The sequence below is a fragment of the Nuphar pumila genome, chromosome 7 (assembly GCF_984573655.1).
Source record: "Nuphar pumila chromosome 7, dmNupPumi1.hap1.1, whole genome shotgun sequence".
Classification (NCBI taxonomy): Eukaryota; Viridiplantae; Streptophyta; class Magnoliopsida; order Nymphaeales; family Nymphaeaceae; genus Nuphar; species Nuphar pumila.
Window position 1 is genome coordinate 2,388,972 of NC_143255.1, and position 25,788 is coordinate 2,414,759.

Below are 25,788 nucleotides of genomic sequence, written 5' to 3' on the forward strand. Positions count from 1 at the left end.
TTCCGATGTATTTCTTGAAGAGTTGCCAAGACTCCATCTCTTACGTGAGGTTGAGTTTGAGATCAAATCCCTATTAGAAACAACGGCAATTTTTAAAGCACCTTATCGGATGACACCGACAAAGCACTGTGAGCTGGATGGTCAGTTGAAAGAGTTAATGGAGCAAGGATTCATCTGACTGAGTGTATCACCGTGAGAAACACCGATGTTATTCATAAAAAAGAAAGATAAATAATTATAGGATGCATTACCTCGGATCGAAGATTTATTTGATCAACTCCGAAAAGCGAAAGTATTCTCCAAGATCGACTTCAGATCTAGGTATCATCAACTCAGAATAAAAAAAAAAAGATATACCAAAGACTGCCTTTAGAACAAGATGCTATTGACACTTCTTAAGTCATTGTGGACTGAAGATCCATGTATATATAGAGTGTAGTACGGTCTGGTTGAATCATAACCTGTCTTAGGTAACATAAAAAGTCCATTTTTTTTGTCAGTCTAGTGTTGTTAAAATCAGCCAATTTGCTGTTGATGATATCCCATATATTGTTAATAGGTGAAGAGTTCATTTGGTCTCTCTCCCACAAATTTTTGAATTTATTTTTTTTTGTAGGTCTAGTGCCCCTTATTTTGATTTTTATCCCTCATATTAGAGTTTTTTTAGTCAGATGGAAGTATGCAGGCTGATGTAAGTAATTCCTTACATTATCCTGGAGAGGATACTAACAACAATAATAACAGCAACAGAATTAGTGATATGAAGATTATGATAATATAAGAAGTGCATTTTCTAAAAAATTAATTAATGTATTGTTATTCCACTGAAAATTGATAGAAATTGGATAACATGCATGCGAAAAATGTAATATTATCTTAATTAAACAGCGAGTCCATAAATGGTGGCACAATTTAAAAGTATATTATCTTGACAGAGAAACATCATTACTACTGATTTCTAACCTTAAGAACATGTCCTTGCTTCATTCAAGCTCGGTGTTAAGGACAACGCAGAAATCATTTGAAAAGAGACATGTCATAGCACAAAAAAAAAATTGAATTTTACTGTAAGGCCTCTGATAAATTGAAGTGGAAACAGTCATACAACTTGAATATCCGACTCATGTACAATTAAAAAAACATGTGTGCGGTCACTCTGTGGTATTGAGCTAATCAATCAAAGAATGGCAATTTGATAGACTATCTGTGGAAAGAATTTGCACACCATAAAAAAATAGCATTCTTTGGACATTGCCTTAATGAGAAAATTGCTCCATCGTGCCTAAATTCATATTGTTCCATGATCTTTGGCCTTTATTCCATTGGCAAGGCATCAAATTTCATGAATGGGCTCAGCAAGATACTTATGGTGTTTCTTTCCCCAGTCAAATCCAGAAAAGAGATACCAGAAGCACGCTTCATGAATGCTGGCAATTTGAAAGAGTGTGTGAGCACCTGACCACTGAAATGAGCTCAAAGAAAAGCTTCACTATATATGGAACAAATGGTTTGCAGCATTAGATAGAACAAATAGTAAATTTTTGTAAACATGTTTCTTTTAAGAGAAATCTTGAAGTAGAGTCATAAATAAGAATCTGGGATGAAAGAATGTTTTAACTGGCAGAATACAAATTACACATAAATATGCTCTCAGAGCCCATGTTTGCTAATAAGAAATGATTTCTTGTGTAATTTTTTTATTTCTTCGTCTCTTTGGCGCAGTTCCTACTTCAGTCTTTCAATCTCTTCTATATGCTCGCACTTTTCTGAATCTACGTTGTGCCTTTCCGAAATCTTGGTGTGGCATTCAGTCGAATCTGCCTTGCATCTTTTAGAAACATTGGACTCACCTTGGATGGGTCTCTTTCTAGAGAGATCAGATGCATCAGATGGCTCCTCACCTTTCATTTCAAGGACAGAGAAACTGATAGATGTGCTAGAGCTTAATTAGAGCTGGACCCACTTTTGGAGACGCCCAGATGAGTCCTAAATAGAGAACAATTCCAATGCCAGACTCAGTAACTAGTCAGTTTGACAAAAATCTGTAATGCTTAAAACTTGGTGTCAAATTACTCAATTCAGTTGGACCAAACACTCCACTCAAAATGTGGAAGCTTTTAAAGGCATTCATAACTTTAGAAGAAACTTAAAAGAAAGAACAACCTTATCTATCCACATGCTGCTAATTGAATTCGGAGCAGTTTGGTGCATAAGAAATTTTTTAAATCTTATGTGACATCTGAATTAGTTTTTTTACCTCGCACAATATCAATGACAATTTTAGAACATTGCACTATTGTCAATTCCCAAAAAATTATCATAACCGAGAATTTTTTAGTACTGCAAGATTTTCCCTGATTTTACAAAGAAAATTCAGTTTATTAATTTTAAAAACAGTGCATGCCCAAAAGAGAAAATCACAAGCATAACAAAAATGAATCCAACACTTATGCACTAAATGCCTCGAGAAAATGTGTGACAAAATATAGGATGTTTCCATTTGCTAGAAACCATGTCTGCACCCACAAGGGAGCCTTCATCTGTTGGGGGCAGAAGCAGCTTCACTATTTCTGTTTTTGGTACCTGGCATTTAAATAAGGACATGAGGAATCGAAAAAAAATAAGCAAAAACCTATTATAACAGAGCATAAATTCTACTTGTCACTAACATCTTTGCTAGCAATGACAATGGGGTCATCAAATCCCTGCTGTAGTTTGGCCTTTACAAGTTTCATTGTACCACGTGCATCATCAAGACAAACATGCGGAGCACCTTCTTCACGTATATGATAGCCTAAAACACACAGAGAGAGGAAACACATGATGTATGACCATAGACTGAATTTTAATCATCGAGAAACAAAAATGATTATAGTAAAAAAGCAACAAATGGAAATTTCAGCAGTTAACTAAAAAGTAACAATGTAATCCTGCTGCAAAAAATATTACTCCCTGGAAATGGTCTCACAGCTTACCTTACACAAATTTGAATCATGAATAGCTGGCCGCAATTGCAATTTTCAACTGCGAAAAAGATTTTTATCAAAGATCTATATTAAAATATTTGAGGATTAAGCAAACCAACAAAAGGCATCAGTACACCGATGATTCATTGTATATTTCTTCCTCTACAATATCTAAAAAAATTGGCCACAAAACAGAAAAAGAAAAATGGAAAAACTATGTATAGTACATTATATGTATGTAGGGGACAACCAACCAACCAGAAATCAAACAAGGGAGAAAAGAAAAACCCCAGCTCTGTTCATGAGAAACCCCAAAGCAACAAGAACGACATTTTCATTACCATAAAAGAGAGTAATAACAAGCACACAATGAACTAGAACGAGAATTGATGAACAAAATCCCCAAGAATTAAGCCATTGACATTGACAAGCATCTGTAAAACTTCAGCTAAACGAAGCATTAAGCCATTGACATTGACAAGTGAAGACAACTAGAATATAAATATCCAAAAGAAATGCACACCATTTCAGTTCTACAGATCATTGTAGGTGATTGTGTGCGACCGTGACATGATTCTCTTGTGGTGCATTTGACATGGGAGCATAATGAGATTTGTTCATCAATGGGTTTGATCCTGTCTCTTCCCCAGGTTCAGTAATTTCACAGGGATGTACCTCAAGAAAGCAAAAATGCACCTTATCTTTGTTAAAGGCTGGAGTGCATGTCAACCATTCTCAAATACCTGATACAAACAAAGGAGATAGACATGCATGTTTTTAGGTGACAAAATACAGAAGCCTCATAAACAAAATATCACATGATAGATTTCCAAGGAAAATCACTATCATTCCTGTGAAGAGAAGAAAGAATAAAAAAGACTGCAGAAGACAAAAATCAGAAAATCTCGATTCTACAAATAATGCAGGGGAAAACCAAATTTCACCATGAACACAAGAAAATCAGAAACCAACACAACAAAATGAAAGTTTTCTAAAGACCCAGAAAATCTCACGCAGATCCATCATCAAAACAGAGAAACCATCTCCCGCACCAAACAGAGAATCAGAAAATAAAAAAATTCTGATGAAAAATCAGAAAATCAGGAATTACTATAGCTTGACGAAAATCATAAAATCCATCTCCCACACCAAACAGAGAAACCAACACAACGGTTTGGTGCATATCCATCATCAAAACAAAAAACAAACCGTTAGAGATCATCCTTATCCAGCCGTTGGGGCTGAAAAGGAATACCTTATCATATCCAGACGATTTCCCCAATGGAAATCATTTCTGGATATGATAATGTCACATAACAGCACATGCGCTACATAATGTCACATAACAGCAAATGTGCTGATATTGCGCTAACTGACAACAGTAAATGTGCTGATATTGCGCTTATGTGAAACTGGCTTTGATAAGGAAGACCTTATCATATCCAGACTATGGAAATCATCTCTAAATATGATAACATCAAATATAGAGAAATGCGCTGATGTGATAACCGTGAAGATCGATGTTATACGTTTTGTTGTTTTTCTCAATGTATTGTATAAAGTGTATCAGCTACTTAAGTAATTTAGATCATATATCAAAAAACATTTTTTTTTCATCCTAATTTTGGCGTTTCCTTTCATGGTATCATAGCATAATCCGAATCCATTTTTTTAAGCTCATTATTTATGGCTTCTACCGATCAATTGCAAAAGGATGAAGATGCAGCAGATCTCAATCCCTTTTATATACATCATTCTGATAATCCAGAAGCATTGCTTGTATAACAAGTTCTTACGAAAGAAAATTATTCTATGTGAAAGTGGGCGATGTCGATGTCGCTCAGTGCCAAGAACAAGATGAGCTTCATCAATAGCATCATCACAAAACCCACAAACCCACCAAAAACGGTAGATGTCTAGGAGAGGTGTAACGATATGGTTTTCTCTTGGATTCTAAATGTCATTTATAAAGATTTATTGAAAATTGTCATATATGCTCAAAGCGCCACCCAGGTATGGAAGGAAGGACTTGGAGGATCTCTTCTCTCAATCAGACGCTCCAAGGATCTATCGGATCCAATATCAAATCATCAACACTAAGCAAATACAATCTTCAATGATAGAATACTTCACAAAACTAAAGGGCCTATGTGACGAACTTGATTCACATGCCCTTCTTCCTGAATGCACTTGCGGTGTTATGAAGACCGTACACGATCGATAACAATTGGATCGTCTCATCCAGTTTCTAATGAGACTGAATGACAACTATGGCACAATTCTTAGTCAAGTTCTTCTCATACAACTACCCCCAATCGTGTTGAAGGCTTATTCTCTAGTCATGTAAGAAGAGCGACAACATGGTATATACACCGCTCATAATGCCATGATTGAAACCCCTCTTGTTGCGACAGTTGAGACACAAGAAAAATCATGTCAAGGCCGATCTCGACTGCACTGCGATCACTGCGAAAAAATTAGCCACATCAAGGCTAAATGCTTCCACTTACACGACTTTCCTAATCAGCAAAATGAAAGGAGCATAAATCAATTAAAAACAAGTTATGGGACGCCCAATGCAAAACAGAAATCCTTAGCCCATACAAGCATAGTCAGTGAATCTACATCAAATCCATCATTCACCAAGGATCAGGTTGAACATAGTTCTTTACTTTTATCAATCAAGGTAATCGAGCAAGTTCACAAGTGCATTTGGCAGATAATGTTTCGAACTTCACTGTTGTCATCCCTCTTTCGCAATAATGGATTCTTGACACCGGTGCAACCGATCATATGATCAAATTTTTCATAATCTTGCATCACCAATATCAGCATCTTGCCCCCTTGTTAACCTTCCAAATGGGATCCTAACCCATGTCACTCATATTGGAAATGCCACCATATCTTCCAAAATCAATCTTTCAAATGTCATGCATATTCCTGAATTTAAGTTCAATCTAATCTCCATAAGCAAACTAACTCAAGGTCTAGATATTTAACAATGATCGTTGTTTATTGCATAACCGAGTCTCAAAACTAACGAGTGTAGCGGGTAGGAGATGGAATGGTCTTTACATTTTTTAGAATAAATAAGATAGCCTTGGCTGCTCTAATGCCTGCCCACATTTGGCATTCCAAACTGCGTTACATTTTTAATAAACGTTTACAAACTCTCATTAATTCCAATAAAATAGATGCTTGTTCTTTTGACGCTCATTGTGATATTTGCCACTATGCCAAACAGTCTCGTTTACCATTTCTCATAAGTTTCATTTCAACTAGTGCTCCTTTCCAATTGGTATATTGTGATTTGTGGGGAGGATACTAAACTCCCTATACTTCGGGTGCTCATTATTTTTTAACCATTGTTGATGATTTTTCTTAAGTACTTGGATTTACCTAATGAGATATAAATACGAAACCTTGTAGCTTATGCAAGATTTTTTTTCTATGATCAAAACCCAATTTGGTACTCAAATACAACATCTTCGAAGTGACAATGAAACTGAATTTTTTTTCTAACAATATGCAGTCCTTTCTTCGTAATCAAGGGATAGTACATCAATATAGTTGCATCTACACACCCCAACAAAATGGAGTGGTAGAACGAAAGCATCATGATGTCTTGAATATGACACATGTCCTTCGATTCCAAGGTAATCTTTCCATAAAGTTTTGGAGAGAATGCATTCTCATAGCTGCATATTTACTTTACTGAGTTTGCACCAAAGCCTTACTTGGTAAAACTCTTTATGAGGTTCTTTTTTGGCAAAAATTCTACTTATAAGCATTTATGTGTTTTCTGATGTTTATGTTATGCCCCCAACATTCATCATTTGCATAAGTTTGACACGAGCGAAACAATGCGTGTTTATTGAATATCCTCATAGCCAAAATACTTATCGAGTATACGATCTTGACAATCAAACAATTTTTACTAGTAGGGATGTGTTTTTTCAAAAAAATGTTTTTCCCTTCCAAAAAATAATTGATACACCAGAAGATAATGGGGGTGTGGTTTTACCTATACCAATTTCTGATGTATCTTAAGCATCCAATGGTGAATAAATTTTGTTAGCTGACACCATGATGCCTCACCATAATCCAACTTCAAATCCCAACAATATATATCGTGCTACCTCACCAAGCTCCTGTGCAAGACTCATCTCATGATTCAATCCAAGAGCCACATACCGATTCAGATCTGAACTCAAGGTGTTCGACTAGGCCTTAACCTGGGTATCTCAAAGATTATAGATGCTACACCGTCGTACAAGCCCCTTCGTCTGGGACAGACATGTCTAAAGGAACTCGGTATCCTCTCACTCATTTCTTGTCTTATGATAACTTTTTGGATTTTCACAAAGCCTTCTTAGTAGCCATCACCCAAACCATTGAACCTAGATCTTTCCTTCAAGTGGCTCAAGATCCTAAGTAGAAAGAGGCGATGGCATTTGAGATTCAGGCATTAGAAGCTAATAACAGTTGGACATTTGTTTCCTTGCTTGTTGATAAAAAGCCCATCAATTGCAAATGAGTTTATAAAGTCAAGTATCGTTCAAATGGATCCATCGAGCGATATAAGACTCACTCAGTGGCAAACGATTACACTCAAATTGAAGGGCTTGACTATAATGAGACTTTTGCACTAGTTAATCCCCACTTTCATCCCTTGATGGGTTTTGATTTTAACCTCCATCCCTACGGCCCATTTTCCATTTCATATCCTCAATCCCTGGTCGGAATGAGGTAGGGCCCCTTTTGCCCTGGGTCCACTGCCATCCCTGGCTGTATCAGATACCAAAGCAGATCCACTCCTCGTGGCTGAGTACCTAGCAAAGTACTGGTCTCCACTGGGTGCCGTCTCGCATCCTGGTACCCACCCTTCCCTGGGGCCGAAAGAATTGCTTATGACTTATGAGGAATTTCAAGGTCTCCCTGTTTCATGACATGTTATACAGGACAGAGACCAACGTCGACAAGGAATGAACCGTCCACCAACTTTTAGTCTAGCAACGATTTGATGACGACAAAATGTACATGTTATACAGAATAGAGACCAACGTCGACAAGGAATGAACCGTCCACCAACTTCTAGTCTAGCAACGATTTGATGACGACGAAATGTATGATTTAATAAGGAAGCCCTCTCAATGTTTAGAGAGCGGATCAGGTCAGGAGTACTTCATGAACGGTTTCCCAAACACCATGGATGGAATTCTTACCACAAATTTTCAGGGCCATTGATGTTCTAAATAAAGGTAAGTGGTGGTATTTGGGATGCCATCCATCACAAAGATGAACAAGCATCAATTCTCTCTCCCGTGTTTATGGTCCAAGGCTACTACCTAATGTTTTTTATATATCTTCATGTCTGTAATACATGAGACATATCACATGATATATGCTTGGCCTCCCACGAACATTAAATCATGAACAGTCGTTATTTCGTTTAATTGAATAGTACGCATTTTTGATAATTGGTTGATCTTTTATTCCAAAGTAATTTGCAAAAGGCCAACAAACTCATCATATATCTAAAAACGCTATGCTATAGTTCATTAATTACATTAAGCCCAATGCTTTTAGAGTTTATGCTTCAATGACATGCTTGGTCACCAATTCAGTTAACCTTTGTTTTGTCAAAGAAAGTGATTAAAATACCATTATTTTGTTATTTGTTGAACAAAAGACCATAAGATGTGTTCTAAAAAGATGGACAAGATTTTCATTTTTGTACCTCAGGCGGGTACTTGAAATGCATTAGGATGAAGTAGTCTCTCTCTCTCTCTCTTACTATATATATATATATATATATATATATATATATATATATATATATATATATATAGGTTTATCACGCACCCATTAGTCTATATTATATAATGGGTTGGTGATAAACCCATTTGGTGTTAAACCACTTGCTAAATAGGTTTTTTGGGCTTTTTTCATTTTATTTTTAAATTCTGACTGAACAAATGTGATCTATGTACTTGATTTTGTAGGGATCAGCTTTTGGGTGGGTTTTTATAAAGTTCGAAAAAATCAAAGGTCTAAAATCTTTGTAAATTTTTGAGGCTCCAAACATTATTTTTTTCATCGAAAACACATGATCCAAGTGTGGATTTTTAGTAAATTGACCATGCCCAACACATTTGTAGATTAATTGATATGAGTTTAGCATAATTAGTTTAGTTTGATTATTTAGCTGAATTCTATTAGCTTTATATGCTTCAATAATTAGCTAGTTTAAATATTTTATTTTGTTTTGTTATTGATTCCAGAATTAATTAGTTAGCTTAGATTCCTATCATTGTGAGTTAGTTTAGTTTTTTTTATTTTATTTCACGTGTAAATCGTTTAGATTAGATTAGAAATTAATAGTTGATTCTTTTTCTATGTGTTAATACATAAGAATACGTTAGTTAGATAGATTATTTAGGTTAGTTATTATTTTTTAGCTTTATTTGTTAATTCTGAAAATTCGTACAACATATAGTTAGTTAAAATTCATTTAGTTGGTTTTAGTTTTGTCTTTTAGTCGATTTGTTAGTAGTTAGTTTTTTAATTAGTTAATCTTTAGTGTGTTACACTTTAGTTCTTGTTAGTTAGTTTGTTTTGCTATTTTATCTTTTAGTGTAGTGGTTAGTTACATTATTTCATGTTAGTTGAATTCATGTTTTTATGATTTTTAGCTGAAACTAACATTATATTTCTATGAGTTTGTGTGCTCTATTTTGTGTTTCGTGTTTTGATTTTTGTAGAAAAATGTTTAGGCATACAGTGAGCCCTCAAATCTACCGCTGAAGAGCCCTCTGAGGTCCCTAAAAGGTCCCCTCAAAGGGCCCTCAGAAAGCCCCTCAGAGAGCCCTCAACAACAAGCAAGAAGCAGTAGATGATAAAAAGGGACAAGAAACTCAAGCACTGAAGATCTTTTCTTTTCTTTTTAGATTAGGCTTTTATTTTATTTTATTTTATTTCATTAATTGGGTTTGTAATAAGGCATTATTATTTTATTTGTTTCAACCTTCCACAGAGGGCCACACTCTCTTAGTTATTTATTTAATTAATTCTTTTTATTTCTGGCAATAAAGAGTAGTTAAATTGTTTGATTAAATACAAAGTATTTTTCCGTTCCCTGAGTTAGACCCGGACTCCACCACTCGTGCAAGCCGATTTTTATATATTTTGGTATCTGGCTTTGATGTTGCCACGAGAGTGATAGTAAATGACGAATGCTTCCACGTGACAGACGTCACAGGAAAGCAATCTGATCCACAGTTGGATGCGTGTCTTGATAGTTGTTCGATTTATGACTCACCATCACTTGAGACTAGTCTTCACGTGGAGACTAAGCTTTGTCCTTTCAATTTTCAAAGTCATCTTAGAGTCCAGAGGGGTAGAGTTGGAGGAAACATAGTGCACAGTGTCACAGATGACACTATTTTCCTTAGAGCCCTTGATTGAGCATGACTTCATGTCCATTGATCTCATGGATGATGACAGGTCTCCAGAGATCCGTCTGACTGAGGACGTAAAACCTAGCGCTTTATGGGAGGCATCCCATATTTGTGATGTACTATTAGTAGTCTTAGTAATTTTCTATTTTTAGTTAGTTTTTTTCTTTCATGGGAGTGAATGATAGAGCATGTATGCATTATATTTTTGTATATTTTTATGAGTTGTTAACTGTGAGACAGGTGGAACCTCTGCAGAACCATTCACATGTCATAAAAAGTAAGGTTCCACAGTGTGGATCAGGTGACTTCTACTACTTCTCTCCTATTTTTTTCATTCTCATATGCATTCACTTAGTCTCATGCAAGCATGGGGGAGTGTCATTGAGGACAGTGTCATTCAAGTATGGGGGAGGGTGTAGTTTGTACACCCAATTTTTTATCTTTGTACTTGCACTTTTGATGACAACTCATAAAAATTGGGCTTTTAAGGAATTAGTTTGACCTTATATGAATGCTTTACATAATCTAATATTTTAAAAAAAAATTAAGCCCCATGATTTTTTTTTCTGACATTGATATAGAAAAACATGATTGTTTATGTGGATTTCATAGAAATGGTGATAGATGTATGTTAGAGTTTATTTTGAATCATAAGTATGAATATGCACAGTTTTATTTTTGAAAAACTAAGCAAATGAACAACATTGCATTCATGAGCTCAAAAAGTGAAAAGAGCATACGTTTAGTTGTTCGATATCTTTATATTCCCAGTAGCTGAGCTCAGACACAAGATGAAGTGTTTGAATTCTATGTTAAAAAGGATAACGAAGGAAGTCACTTCTTTGTCTAGGTTGATATCTGTGACCTATTTTGTTTGAGCAAGTTGATCATGAGGGGTGTTTACACCTAGTGCCCTAAAGTTGTCTGACTCGTGGGTCATCAGTCCAAAAGCCTGTTACATAGACTTTATAAAGAACCTAATAGATATTGACATTGCACAAGACAGAGAAGTAGACTATACGTAAAACTATGAAAATTAAAGGTCTAGTGAGTTGAGCAATTAAGTCCAAGGGATACTTTGTATTCGGTGCCCTAAGGTCATCTGACCTGAGAGTCACTGACCCAAAGCTCATTACATGAGTCATGAAAACTAAAAATTTGATATAGTGCTCAACAAAAGAAAGAAAAAAAAAGTGTAAAAAAATTAAAAATCAAGAAAAAAAAATAGCGTAAAAGGGAAAGTTCACTACTTATAAGTAAATATTGAGAAAACCTATGCAGAAAACATATGAGTGGGGATTAGTAAATAATGACATGCTCATATTTAATTTTCTGAGAATAAAGCATAAATGATTCTGATATTTAGAAAAGTAAAAGAAAAAGTTTTATTTTGTGGTGGCATGTAAAAGACTAATCATATTTTGAAAGTGTAATGACATGAAATATTTGTGAAAACAAACTCCTTAGCTGCCTAATGCTTTATTAAAAATTTTATGCATACATGATAGAGATGTTTGTGGGTAGCATCACTGCAAACCCTCACGAGACCTTACTCGTCCACTGAGGTAACACAGGGGTTTAAAGGGCTTTTTGCATATGCTAAATGCAACCGTAATTTCTACGAAAGTGGGTTAGGTTTTTGTCTTGGTTAGTTTGTTATTTTTACTTTTTGTTTTAGTTTGCTCGAAGCCTAGCAAACGATAAGTATGGGTGAATTTGATCATGCATATATTTTGTATTTTATTCATCTTATTTTATGCATGATCAATAGAAAAATTGCATTAAAAACTCATTTTTATTGTTAGTTTCGAGAAATTATTTTAAGATAAAAAATATGGAAAAATCACACATTTTAGAACTTGCTCTGCATTTTTTAGTGTTTTAGTTAATTTAGAACTTTTCTAATTCAGAGTCTAATTAGATGAGGAGTGTATTTACTAATTTTAATTAGTTTAAAAAAAATTCTTTTGAAAAACACGTTTTTGAGGAATACTTGTTTTGGAATTTATAAAAAAAAATTCAAACTTCTTTAGAAAAGCATGTTTTAACCTAATATTTAGTATAAATAATACTTTGCAAGTTGCAACTCACGTTTTTCCCTTATGAGAAAATGCAGACCTCTTCTCTTCCTCTCCTCCTTTTCGTTCGCAACTAGTTCTCCCTTTAATTCATCTTTCTTCTAACATTTTTCTATCGTCAGTTCTTCTTGCCTTGGTCGACAGAGGTTCGTACAGTTCAGAGAGAAAAATCATGTTCTTCTTCTCAACCCCTTCATCGGAGATAAATCGTACGATTTGCTTCTTCTTCCCCATTTTACCATAGTTTTAGTTTTTGCATATCATAAATCATAGCATTACATGTAGTTTTGTTTGATCATTGCATATTCATCATAGTTAGATTAGATTAGTTTAGATTCAACATATGAAAATATAATATATATATATATATATTAGTCTAGTTTAGTCATTTTTCTTGGTTTGCACATAGAATAAGATTATTTTATTCACATCGGTAGATCTAACATAGAATAGTTTTATGTTTTTCGTGAGTTTTACTTTAGTTTAGGTTTAGATTTAGGGTACATTTAATTTATATCATGTTCTTTATTTTTTGTATTTATTAGATTAAATTATTTTGAATTTCTTAATTAATCGATTTAGGGTTTTTGTAGTTTTTTTTATTTCTTTTTAATTCTCATCAATTAGATTTGAATAATTTCTATTTATTTTTAATATTAGATAATTTTAGTTAGTGTTTAGTTCATGTTCTTGCTGTCTATTAATTTCTTAAATTAGTTTTTGTTTAATCATTAGTTTAAATTAGATAAATAGATTAGTTATTTTAATTTTTATTATTTCAGTTGAATAGATAGTTTATTTATTGTTTTTATTGGTTAGTTAAATAATTATTTACTTCCAAAAATTAATGTGCAATAGGTTAGATTAGAAAATCATGTTTGTGCTCAAATAGCGTTATTCGTTAAATAGATTAAGTAACCGATTTAGGTAATTTTTAATTATATTATTTTATTAGTAATTTTGTGACAGCCAGCATAAAAACTTTGTCATATCCTATGAAAATGAACCAATATGAGAATTTCGTTGGGGCGTTCCCTACTGAGCGACGCGCTGTACTCTCTAGGCCCGGAGGCAGTGATAAATGTGCAAGGGTTGCTAGGTCGTCGCCCAGAAGCGACGCGTCACACCGGCGCCCGGGTGTGGTGTCAAATAGGCAAGGGTTCCCTCACTTTGTTGGACGGGTGGGGGTAAAGAAGTTAGTCCAAGACCATAAAATTAGGTTAGCCACTTGGAACATAGGGTCTTTAACTGGTAAGTTGGTAGAGTTAGTAGATGTTATGTGTAGGAGAAAGATTGATATTTTATGTCTTCAAGAGACCAAATGGGTAGGTGAGAAAGCTAAAGTGATAGAACCTTGGGGATATAAGATTTGGTATACAGGAATAAATAGGAATAGGAATGGAGTAGGGATTGTTATGAGTCGTCAGTTTATAGATAATGTAGTTGAGGTCCGTAGGAAGGGTGATAGAATTTTACTTATTAAATTAGTATTAGGTACGGATATTATTAATATTATTAGTGTTTATGCACCTCAAGTAGGTTTAGATGATTCCATTAAGCATCAATTTTGGGAAGATTTAGATGGAGTAGTACAAGAGACATCTTATGGAGAAAAGCTTTTCATCGGCGGTGACCTTAATGGACATGTAGGCATTAGTAGGGATGGATTTGAGAATATCCATGGAGGCTATGGTATAGGAGAAAGAAATGAAAGTGGAGAAAGGATTTTAGATTTTTGTTTGTCCTATGATATGATCTTAGCAAACACTTGGTTTAGGAAGAGGGAGTCTCACCTAGTAACATTTAAAAGTGGGGTTAATACGAGTCAGATAGATTTTTTCCTACTTAGAAAGAGAGATAGGGGTTGTTGCATCGATTGTAAGGTTATACCAGGAGAAAGTGTAGCTACACAACATAGAGTCTTAATTTTAGATCTTAGAATTAGACAATGCCGCAAAAGGGATAGACATAGGATAGATCCTAGAATTAAGTGGTGGGCACTGAAAGGAGCTAAACAAGGAATGTTTGTAGAGCAGGTAGTTAAGGAAGTTGATTGGTGTCTCGAGGAGGATTCAGAATCAATGTGGAATAAGATAGCGGGTGGTATGAGAAAAGTAGCTAAGGAGGTATTGGGTGAGTCTAAAGGCGGTGCACCACTAGGTAAGGATACATCATGGTGGAACGAGGATGTCAAATTAGCTATTAAGGTTAAAAGAGAGTGTTATAGAAATCTAAGTAAGAGTCGTGATAATGAGAATTTGGAGAAGTATATGATAGCAAAGAAGGAAGCTAAAAAAGTTGTTCGAAACGCGAGGGCTAAGGTATATAAGGAGGTTTATGACAAGTTGGATACCAAAGAAGGCGAGAAGGATATTTATAGGCTTGCAAAGATGAGAGATAGGAAATCGAAGGATTTGGGTATGGTTAGATGTATCAAAGATGAAACGCAAAGGGTTTTAGTCAAAGATGAGGAGATTAAGGAGAGATGGAAAGATTATTTTGATAAGCTATTTAATGATAGTCATGCTCAAGATCTTGGAGACTTCTCCATTCCTTTTCATGAGATAAATCGTGACTTCATGCGCAAGATTCAAAAGAAAGAAATTGCAGAGGCTTTGAAGAAAATGAAATCAAGAAGGGCAGTTGGCCCAGATGGTATACCTATCGAGGCTTGGAAATGCTTGGGAGAGAAAGGTTTAGAATGGTTGACAAATCTTTTTAACTTGATTTGGCGAACAAATAAGATGCCTAATGAGTGGAGGAAGAGTACTTTGGTGCCTTTATATAAGAATAAGGGTGATATACAAGATTGCACAAACTATCGTGGTATAAAACTCATGAGTCATACTATGAAACTTTGGGAGAGGGTGATTGATTCTAGGTTGAGGAAGGTTGTCATGATATCGGAGAATCAATTTGGTTTTATGCCTGGAAGATCAACTATGGAAGCTATACATCTTCTTAGACAACTTATTGAAAGATATAGAGAGAGGAACAAAGATTTGCATATGGTTTTTATTGATTTAGAGAAGGCATACGATAGAGTACCTAGGGACGTTCTCTGGTGGACAATGATGAAGAAAGGTGTTTCTCTCAAGTACATTAGTATAATTAAAGATATGTATGAAGGAGTAGTAACCAATGTCCGCACTTGTGGAGGGGTGACAACCAATTTCCCGATAACGGTTGGGTTACATCAAGGATCTGCTTTAAGCCCTTTCCTATTTGCGATAGTGATGGATGAGCTTACGAGATCAATTCAAGAAAATGTACCGTGGTGTATGTTGTTTGCTGATGATATTGTTTTGATTGATGAGTCTAGAGCTGGGGTTAATGCTAAGTTAGAATTATGGAGACAGACATTGGAAGCTAGAGGTTTTAAGTTGAGTAAGAGTAAGACTGAATATATGGAATGTCGGTTTAGTAAGCAACGAAGTAGTGATGGGAGTGTAGTGAAGCTTGGTGAGCAAGATATACCGGTGAATGATTATTTCAAATATTTGGGATCCATCATTCAAAAGTATGGAGAAATTGATGGAGATGTAAATCATAGGATAAAGGTTGGGTGGATGAAATGGAAAAGTGCTACTGGAGTGCTGTGCGATCGTAGAATGCCATTGCGGTTGAAGGGAAAGTTTTATAGGACGACTATTAGACCCGCTTTACTATATGGTACGGAATGTTGGGCTGCCAAGAGACATCATATTCAAAAAATGAGTGTAGCTGAGATGCGAATGCTTAGATGGATGTGTGGAAATACAATAAAAGATAAGATTCGGAACGAAGAGATACGTAAGAAGGTAGGTGTTGCACCCATTGAAAATAAGATGCGAGAGAATCGTTTACGGTGGTTTGGACATATTCGGCGAAGGCCTAATGATGCTCCAGTTAGAAGGTTGGAGAAATGGGAAAATATATTAGTTAAAAGAGGTCGGGGTAGGCCTAGGAAGACTTGGATGGAGATGATAGGAAAGGATATGAATGCTTTGAACCTCACCGAGGACATGGCGTTGGATAGAAATGATTGGAGGAAAAGGATTCATGTGGAAGACCCAAAATGAATTTCTTTTTTGGTTCATATCGCTGACCCCAATTGTTTTGGGATGAAGGCGTAGTTGTTGTTGTTGTTGTTGTTGTTGTATTAGTAATTTTAATTTCATGTTTTAATTTTTTTTTCACATTAACTAGATTAGAATTACTTTAGTTTAATTTTGTTAGATTAATTGATATGAGTTTAGCATAATTAGTTTAGTTTGATTATTTAGACGAATTCTATTAGCTTTATATGCTTCAATAATTAGCTAGTTTAAATATTTTGTTTTGTTTTGTTATTGATTCCAAAATTAATTAGTTAGCTTAGATTCCTGTCATTGTGAGTTAGTTTAGTTTTTTTATTTTATTTCATGTGTAAATCATTTAGATTAGATTAGAAATTAATAGTCGATTTTTTTTTCTATATGTTAATACATAAGAATATGTTAGTTAGATAGATTATTTAGGTTAGTTTTTATTTTTCAGCTTTATTTGTTAATTCTGAAAATTTGTACTAACATATAGTTGGTTAAAATTCATTTAGATGGTTTTAGTTTTGTCTTTTAGTCGATTTGTTAGTAGTTAGTTTTTGAATTTGTGAATCGTTAGTGTGTTACACTTTAGTTCTTGTTAGTTAGTTTGTTTTTCTATTTTATCTTTCAGTATAGTGGTTAGTTACATTATTTCATGTTAGTTGAATTCATATTTTTGTAATTTTTAGCTAAAACTAACATTAGTTTTTTATGAGTTTGTGTGTTCTGTTTTGTTTTTTGATTCTTGCAGAAAAGCGTTTAGACATGCAGTGAGCCCTCAAATCTATCGCCGAAGAGCCCTTTGAGGTCCCTAAAAGGTCCTCTCAAAAGGCCGTGAAGATCTTTTCTTTTTAGATTGGGCTTTTATTTTATTTTATTTCATTAATTGGGTTTGTAATAATGCATTATTATTTTATTTCTTTCAACCCTCCGCAAAAGGCCACATTCTCTTAGTTATTTATTTAATTAATTCTTTTTATTTTTGACAATAAAGAGTAGGTAAATTGTTTGATTGAATACAAAGTACACTACAAGAAAATTGTTAATTAGCGACGGAAATTTGCGACGGATTTTTTCCGTCGCAAATTAGCGACGGATTAGCTAGAGAAAACTTTCTTCATGAATCCGTCGCTAAGTAGCGACGGATTAACGATGAAAGTTTTCTCTAGCTAATCCGTCGCTAATTTGCGACGGATTAATGACAACAATTGTTTCGTCGCTAATTCTCAATACAAGAAAAACATTTTAGCGAGGTATTTAGCGAGGGATTTTTTTGTCGCTAATCCGTCACTAATTAGCGACGGAAAAATTCCCTCGCTAAATCCCTCGCTAATTTTCGATTTAAACCAAGCACGAAATTTTCCCTCTCTCCCCGTTCGAAATTTAAATCGATCACGCTCGATTTAAACCGACTTTTTCGGAGGACGGCGACGTCGGAGAGCGCGTTGGAGAGTGGAGGACGACGACGCCGGAGGACGGTCGACGATCGCTGGAGGACGTCGACACCGGTTCACGGAGGACGACGACGCCGGTTCACGAAGGACGGCGACGTTGGTTCACAAAGGATGACGGCGACGCCGGTTCACGGAAGATGACGGTGCCGGTTCATGGAGGACGGCGACGCCGGAGAGCACCGGTTCACGGAGGATAGTTCACGAAGGACAGCGACGTCGGAGGACAGTCGGCGATCGCTGGAGGACGTCGGCGATCGCTGGAGGACGTCGGCGCCGGTTCACGGAGGACGACGACACCGGTTCACGGAGGACGACGACGCCGGTTCACACAGGACGGCGACGCTGGTTCACGGAAGATGACGGCGACGCTGGTTCATGGAAGATGGCGGTGCCGGTTCATGGAGGACGGCGCCAGAGAGCATCGGTTCACGGAGGACGACGCCGCCAGTTCATGGAGGACGACGATGCCGGAGAGCACCGGTTCACGGAGGACGATACAAGTCCGGCGACGAGGCAGAGCGATCATTCTGTACAATGCCTGTCGAGTGCGGTATAAGTCCGGCTTATTGCTGCCGGAATACCGCCCGACAGGGATCATTTTTTTTTATTTTTTTTTAAATTTAGCGACGGATAATGTCCATCGCTAATCTGTCGCAAATTAGCGACGAAATTAACGACAAATAAGTTTTTCCGCTAATTAGCGAGCAAAAATTCGCGATGGGGCATTGTGCCTCAGTATACCATGCCTGATAGTGCTTACCAGAATGGTGTAGTTGAAAGGAGAAACTATACGCTTAAAGAAATGGTTCGAGCGATGTTGAATCACTCAAACCTCCCTTTGACCTTGTGGGGTGAAGCTCTTAGGACAACAGTGCATATTCTAAATAAGGTTCCTACGAAGGCTATTCAAAAGACTCCTTACGAGTGATGGACAGGTAGAAAACCTTCTTTAGGTTATCCAGAAAGATCGAAAGGCTTTAGGTTTTATTGACCATCTCATACACCACAGATAGTGGAAACAGATAAAGCAAGATTTCTTGAAAATGGTTCTGTTGGGATAGATGTGTATCAAAATATTGATTTTGAGGAAATACAGGATTCAGGTTTCACATTTGCTAAGAATAAAGACTTGATTTTCTCTATCATTGTTCCTTCGAGTAATGTAAGAGAAAGTTCAGTCAATGAATCTCAATCACAACTAGATCTGGTTGTTGATGAGGATATACAACAACAACAAGATACAGAGGCTCATTTTGAACCACCTGTAGCACCTGTATGGAGGTCCACCAGAATTAGAAAATTTGCTATCCATCCGAACTATGTGGTGTATTTACAAGAGTCAAATGATTTCATAGACATTGATGAAGATCCCTTCACATTTGCAGAAGCCATTGAAAGTGAAAGATCAACACATTGAATCAATGCCATGAAAGAAGAGCTTGACTCTATGACAAATAACCAAGTGTGGGATCGTGTACCTCGACCTGATGGAGTTAGACCTGTTAGTTGTAAATGAGTTTATAAAACCAAAACAGACTTTAAAGGTCATGTGGAGAGGTACAAGGCTAGGCTTGTTGCAAAAGGTTTCACACAGATAGAGGGCATTGATTATAATGAGACCTTTTCTCCTGTCTCAACTAAGGAATAATTGAGGATAATCATGGCCCTCGCAGCTCATTTTGATTTAGAGCTACATCAGATGGATGTGAAAACTGCCTTCCTGAATGAGGATCTGGATGAGGAGGTATACATGCAACAACCTTCTGGTTTCAGTATAGATGACTCGAATAACTTAGTTTGCAAATTGAATAAGTCAATTTATGGACTTAAACAGGCCTCCCGCCAGTGGTATAAGAAGTTCAATCAGGTAATAATGAACTTTGGATTCACTGAAAACATTATTGATCAGTGTATTTACATTAAGACTAGTGGGAGTAAGTTCATAATTTTGTTTTTATATGTTGACGATATTCTTCTTGCAACTAATGATTTGAGTCTTTTACATGAAACAAAAGATTTTTTTCTCTCATTTCGATATGAAAGACATGGGTGAGGCCACTTATGTCCTTAGAATCGAGATTCGTCGTAACAGAACTAAGGGTGTCCTTGGCCTATCTCAGAAATCCTATATCCTTAAGGTTCTTAAAAATATGGGATGGAGAATTGTTCTCCTAGTTCGGCACCTATAGTGAAAGGGGATAAATTGAGCTTAAAGGACTGTCCTCAGGATGATATTGCGAAGACTCAGATGGATGTTGTCCCATATGCTTCAGCAGTTGGGAGTTTACAGTACGCGCAGACCTGCACTCGACCTGATATAGCATTTGTTGTGGGAATGCTTGGTAGATATCAGTCAAATCAAGGCATTGCACACTGGAAGGCAGCGAAGAAGGTCATGCGCTATTTACAAGGAATGAAAGACTATATGTTGACCTACAGGAAATCTGACCACCTAGAGGTCATTGGATACTCTGATGCGGACTTAGGAGGGTGTATTGACAGTAAAAAATCCACTACTGGATACATTTTCCTTCTAGCGGGTGGTGCTATCTCATGGAGAAGTGGAAAACAGTCTACCACTGTTGCTCATACCATGGAGGCGGAATTTATTGCTCTATACAAGACTTCGTCACAGGCCATTTGGATAAGGAACTTCATTAAGGGTCTTGGCATAGTGGACTCTATTAAGAAACCACAAAATCTGTTGTGACAATGAAGCAGACGTGTCCTTTTTAAATAACAACAAGAGCTCAACATCGTGTCGACACATGGAGTTAAAATATTTTGTTGTTAAAGAAAGGACTGAGAATCATCTGGTATGTATTGATATAATTGGGACGAAGAAAATGACTGCGGATCCCCTTACTAAAGGGCTAACACCGGGATTATACTCCCAACATGTAAAGGGGATGGGTCTTTTTTATTCCTTCTCATGTATGACAATACATTATGTGATCACATTTGTGTTTATGTTTTGATTCTCTAAGGTTTTGTATTATTGTTGATTTTGCATAAAGAATCTCTCATATGGGTTAGAGAGAATAGCAGAATAACAATATTAAAGGATCAAAAGAATAAGTGAGAGACCAACCTATTCATAAAGGTAAATTTTTACATGCCTAAGCACTGAAAGTGAATTGTAGCGTAGTACATGGAAATATGACATTTCATAAAGGGGTGTTCATATCCTTGACTCATACGATTCATCCTTGTTATAAAGGGTGGCATGTGAACCCACATAAAAAATTAAATCGAGATAACGGTATACACCTTGATTTAGTACACTTTTGGTGTCAATGGGTCAAGTGGGAGAATGTTGGACATTATCAGTTATGGGTCCAACCCACGAATGTGACCCTGTTTGACACCCTCCTAGTGGGTCACGTTAGTGACCACGTAATGGGGTAGTGGGTGGGAGTTACATGAATGTGGAATAACTTCATTCACGTAACTGCCTAATCTCCCATTACATAAGGGGTTAGGGGCTACAAGGATGATGAGAGACTCGTAGCATTTTCCTGCCAAATTCTGTTCCGCATTCGGACGCAGCGGAATAGGGTCCTGCTCACCATCGACCTAAGGCCTGGGCTCATTGTGGGTGTCGACCGACTGAGGAGAACGCTGAATTACCTACACAAACTATGACGAATTCAGGTACGCTTCCTGTCAATGTTGATTTTCAGGGATTCGCCAACACAGGGCCCTCTGCGTCTCCGTTGGTGCCAGTCACAAGGTCGCGGCCCTAACCGAAGGCGTCGGCCTCTCCGACGTCATCGGCATCGAGGTCGTCAACTCCCCGCCGCTCGTCAATGGGGACGACCCCCATAACCTCCCCTTCAACAACTTCGCCTTCAACGCCCGCCTCTCCGAGGCGCTCTTTCCGGCCAGATTCGTGGTGGAGATGGAGTAGATGGTCAGGCCAGGAAGGGTGCTTGTCGTCACGCTCGAGCATAAAAAAATAAAATTATCAATGTACCTAAACAAAACAAAATTAGAATATAAATAGCATAAAAAAACTATGCAAAAGGTGTTTTTATCATATTAAATATGAAGTTAAAAACATGATTTTTTTCAACATAGACCATCTTCCGAAAATATCACATTTTAGTTTTGGGTATAATACTATCCTTTGAAAGTATGAGCTTTATATATGTGGACTATGATTTGAAAGACTAGCATGAAGAATGCTTTCATAGAACGAACAGATTAGAAAATAGGAAATTCCTTATTAGTTTTGCATTTTGATTTCCTTATTAGTTCATGAATTTGAGGAGACTTCTTAATTCAATTATGTTTCATTCATGAAGGATGAGATGGAGAGAGGGGATGTGCCAAAATCTATCCAATGTCACATGAAGGAGAAGGGTGTGTCTGAGGAAGTTGCTCGCCAACTTGTAGAGGATTTACTAAGAGATGCATGGAAAAGACTAAATGAAGAATGCATGTCAACTACTACTCCTCACCCTATTGTGCAAGTTTCCTTGAATCTTGCAAGGATGGCACAATGCATCTACCAATACGGAGATGGTCATGGTTCCGCAGGAAGAGAGACTAAGGAGCTTGTATTGAAGTTGATAGTGGAAAATGTTTGATGTGGGATGGATGCTCGCCATCATCCATGCATCTCTTTTTTATGTCCTAAGGGTACTTTTGTATGGCTTGGACAAGTTTAATATGGGCAACAAGCTATGTAGCAATAACTGCATTTCTGATGCATTTCATTAGAATCTTGAGTGAACTTAAAGATCAGCCTAAGTAATAAATCTAGTTGTTCAAGAGTACACTAATGAGTAAATTTTTATTGGTTTGGAACGTTTCACGCCTCGACCTGAGGAGCTTCGAGAAAGGGGAACGAGATCCTCTGGCTTTTTGAAATGACAAAAACATGTGGTAATTGGGTTCCGCAGATCGCGGTAACCACGTGGTCACTCGCGATCTGTCTGTCCAATTCTTCGTTCTATTGGGCCACGTGGCACAGTGGTTGTGGCATTATGGGTCGGCTAACCGCGTGGGTAACATGGTCCAGTTGTCTGTACCACGTCACCAATGTTTTAATGACACGTGGAAGCCCAGAAAAGATTTTTTTTTCCCAGCTGAGCACGCAAGATCTTAGTCAAGGGGAAGACTGGAAGGACGACGAGATATGAAATGACTGTGATACCCTTTGACTTATAAAATGACTCAGCCCCCCAGCTGAGCACGCAAGGGCTTGTTTTGGTCATATATAAAAAAAAAAATCTTATCAAATGGCAAATTGGAATATGATAGGGCCCTATCATAAACCAACAGAAAAACTGATGCAGTGCATCGGGGCCTGATAAACCAAGCCTACAAGGCTAAACGTCATTTTAGGCTTAATTTTGAGAATTCAGAATTTATTTTAAGCATGTTCGATATTATTTTTGTTCGAAAATAGGTTTTAGAATATTTAGATGTTATTCTTGATTTTATGTAATTTTTATAGCCTGAAATTTTACATTTTAAATTTATCCGAATTTTGCCTGCGGATTAGGATATTAGCTCTAAGGTACCCCCAACGACTTTATATCTCAAAATTAGGTAAATTTATCTTGGCATCAGACACACCTGGATAAACGACCATTTTTAGGTACTTTCTCATGAAGAAACCAGCTAAAACTACCATCTCAAAAAGAAAAGTTTTCAATTAACCAAAACTATTATAAACAAAAAACCTTTTTGAAACTAGACACAAAACTTCAACTATAAAATTTGACCCAAAAAAATATGGCATTTACTAAACATCCTAAAATTTCCTGTGAACCCCTTCCCAGAAGCCTTATAATGCTATAAGTAAGGCTTCCAGCAAATCTTGAACAGTGTCGATTCAATATCACCATTGAAACTTATGTCCATTTTAAAATATTAATGTAGACTTATCTCATGCGGAGCTCAGAGTTCTCTCTCTCTCTCTCTCTCTCTCTCTCTCTCTCTCTCTCTCTCTCTCTCTCTCTCTCTCTGACATGAAAGTTTTTAACCTTCCATAGCTTAGATATCCCTCCTTTAGTAGATGAGGAAATCAACACCATGTACTTAACAAGGCAAGCACATTGAGATGAAAGATTCAAACTTTACATAGCTTACTCAAAGCAGCTGGTCTAACACCATGCATGTACCAAAACAAAGATAAACAGGTACTTAACAACATTTAAATGGTGTCCATTAACCTATATTCCACCACTAACAAGAAGGCATGACAGTCTCTATAACTAACTAAAACTCTATATCCAAGAAATCGTAAGATCCGACAATCCTACAGAAAATTTTGGTGTGGCATTGCCATTATAATTCAGGAGAAGACATACCTGCCAGATATCAAAGCAACAGCATATCACCATATGGTAGAATGGCATAACTCAACAAGCAATAAGAAAATTCAAATTACAACAGACTAAAACATAAACAATAACAATTAAAGGCTTGCATTACCTTATTCGGATGATGATTCTGTTTCAGGAACAGTCTGCATGGATTTTCACTGTTCAAGAGAGGGAGAACTGTCCCTTCGCCTCACATATCTCCTGCTCTCATATTTTGAGCTACTACGCTGCTTAGGTTGGTAAGTAGGGTACTTGCAAGGAATTATTTCCACATTTATGTATTTATCACCTAAAAAGAAAAGACAATATCAAAAGATGACATTGTTTTCCAGCTTATCACACGATGAGATATTCAAAATGCAGTCCTTGCAGCAATATGTTACCTCCATATTTCTTGTTCTTCACATCAATATATGAATCTGGCAACATCCACAGAACTCCAGGCAATCCTACATAAAGAAAATAATTGTTTTATATGCACAATAGTATTACAATAAGAATATGAACCAACAGACCCACCTCCAAATGCTCACCTTTAAATTTCTCTAATGTTTCTTCAGAAACAGTGCATTGAAACCCAGTATAAGTGGTGGTATTGAAGGCATACATGTTCTTTTTTGCCTCCTCCATGCGGCAATCAAGCACAACTTGTTAAGGTTGCAAAGAGGAATTCCATGATAAAAGCAATTTGTAACACCCAGATCTGGGACCTCGATAATCTGAGTTCGGTTGGTATTACTTCCTAGAAGGAAAGCATACAGAGTTCACATAAAGAAAAACAACTAAAATTTTGTCTTTTCATTATTTTTCAGTAACTCACTTTCTTCATAATGTTCATCATTCATACAACAACAACTACGCCTTCATCCCAAAACAATTGGGGTCTTCCACAAGAATCATTTTCCTCCAATCATTTCTATCCAATGCCATGTCCTCGGTGAGGTTCAAAGCATTCATATCCTTTCCTATCATCTCCATCCAAGTCTTCCTAGGCCTACCCCGACCTCTTTTAACTAATATATTTTCCCATTTCTCCAACCTTCTAACTGGAGCATCATTAGGCCTTCGCCGAATATGTCCAAACCACTGTAAACGATTCTCTCGCATCTTATTTTCAATGGGTGCAACACCTACCTTCTTACGTATCTCCTCGTTCTGAATCTTATCTTTTATTGTATTTCCACACATCCATCTAAGCATCCGCATCTCAGCTACACTCACTTTTTGAATATGATGTCTCTTGGCAGCCCAACATTCCGTACCATATAGTAAAGCGGGTCTAATAGTCGTCCTATAAAACTTTCCCTTCAACCGCAATGGCATTCTACGATCGCACAACACTTCAGTTGCACTTTTCCATATCATCCACCCAACCTTTATCCTATGATTTACATCTCCATCAATTTCTCCATACTTTTGAATGATGGA

At 36.7% G+C, this 25,788-nt stretch overlaps 1 protein-coding gene across 1 annotated transcript; it reads right to left on the reverse strand.

Moving 5' to 3' along the window:
- Window positions 1–1,468: 1,468 nt before the first annotated feature.
- On the reverse strand, window positions 1,469–25,210 carry LOC149830837 (multiple organellar RNA editing factor 9, chloroplastic-like). The gene is made up of 7 exons (XM_090013518.1): window positions 24,894–25,210; window positions 24,744–24,809; window positions 24,470–24,649; window positions 3,490–3,709; window positions 2,976–3,024; window positions 2,670–2,794; window positions 1,469–2,583 (listed from the first exon to the last, which is right to left on the reverse strand). The coding sequence occupies exons 1-3, from the start codon at window positions 24,988–24,990 to the stop codon at window positions 24,516–24,518; spliced, it is 297 nt and encodes a 98-aa protein (XP_089869644.1). The 5' UTR covers window positions 24,991–25,210; the 3' UTR covers window positions 1,469–2,583; window positions 2,670–2,794; window positions 2,976–3,024; window positions 3,490–3,709; window positions 24,470–24,515.
- Window positions 25,211–25,788: the final 578 nt, after the last annotated feature.

Bases quoted from the DNA above. Each gene is read 5' to 3' on its own strand.
- LOC149830837 (XM_090013518.1), bottom strand. From the start codon at position 24,990: ATGGAGGAGGCAAAAAAGAACATGTATGCCTTCAATACCACCACTTAT. The intron at 24,810-24,893 runs GTGAGCATTTGG...TTCTTTATGTAG, and splicing joins AACATTAGAGAAATTTAAAG to GATTGCCTGGAGTTCTGTGG. The intron at 24,650-24,743 runs GTAACATATTGC...TTTTCTTTTTAG, and splicing joins GAAGAACAAGAAATATGGAG to GTGATAAATACATAAATGTG.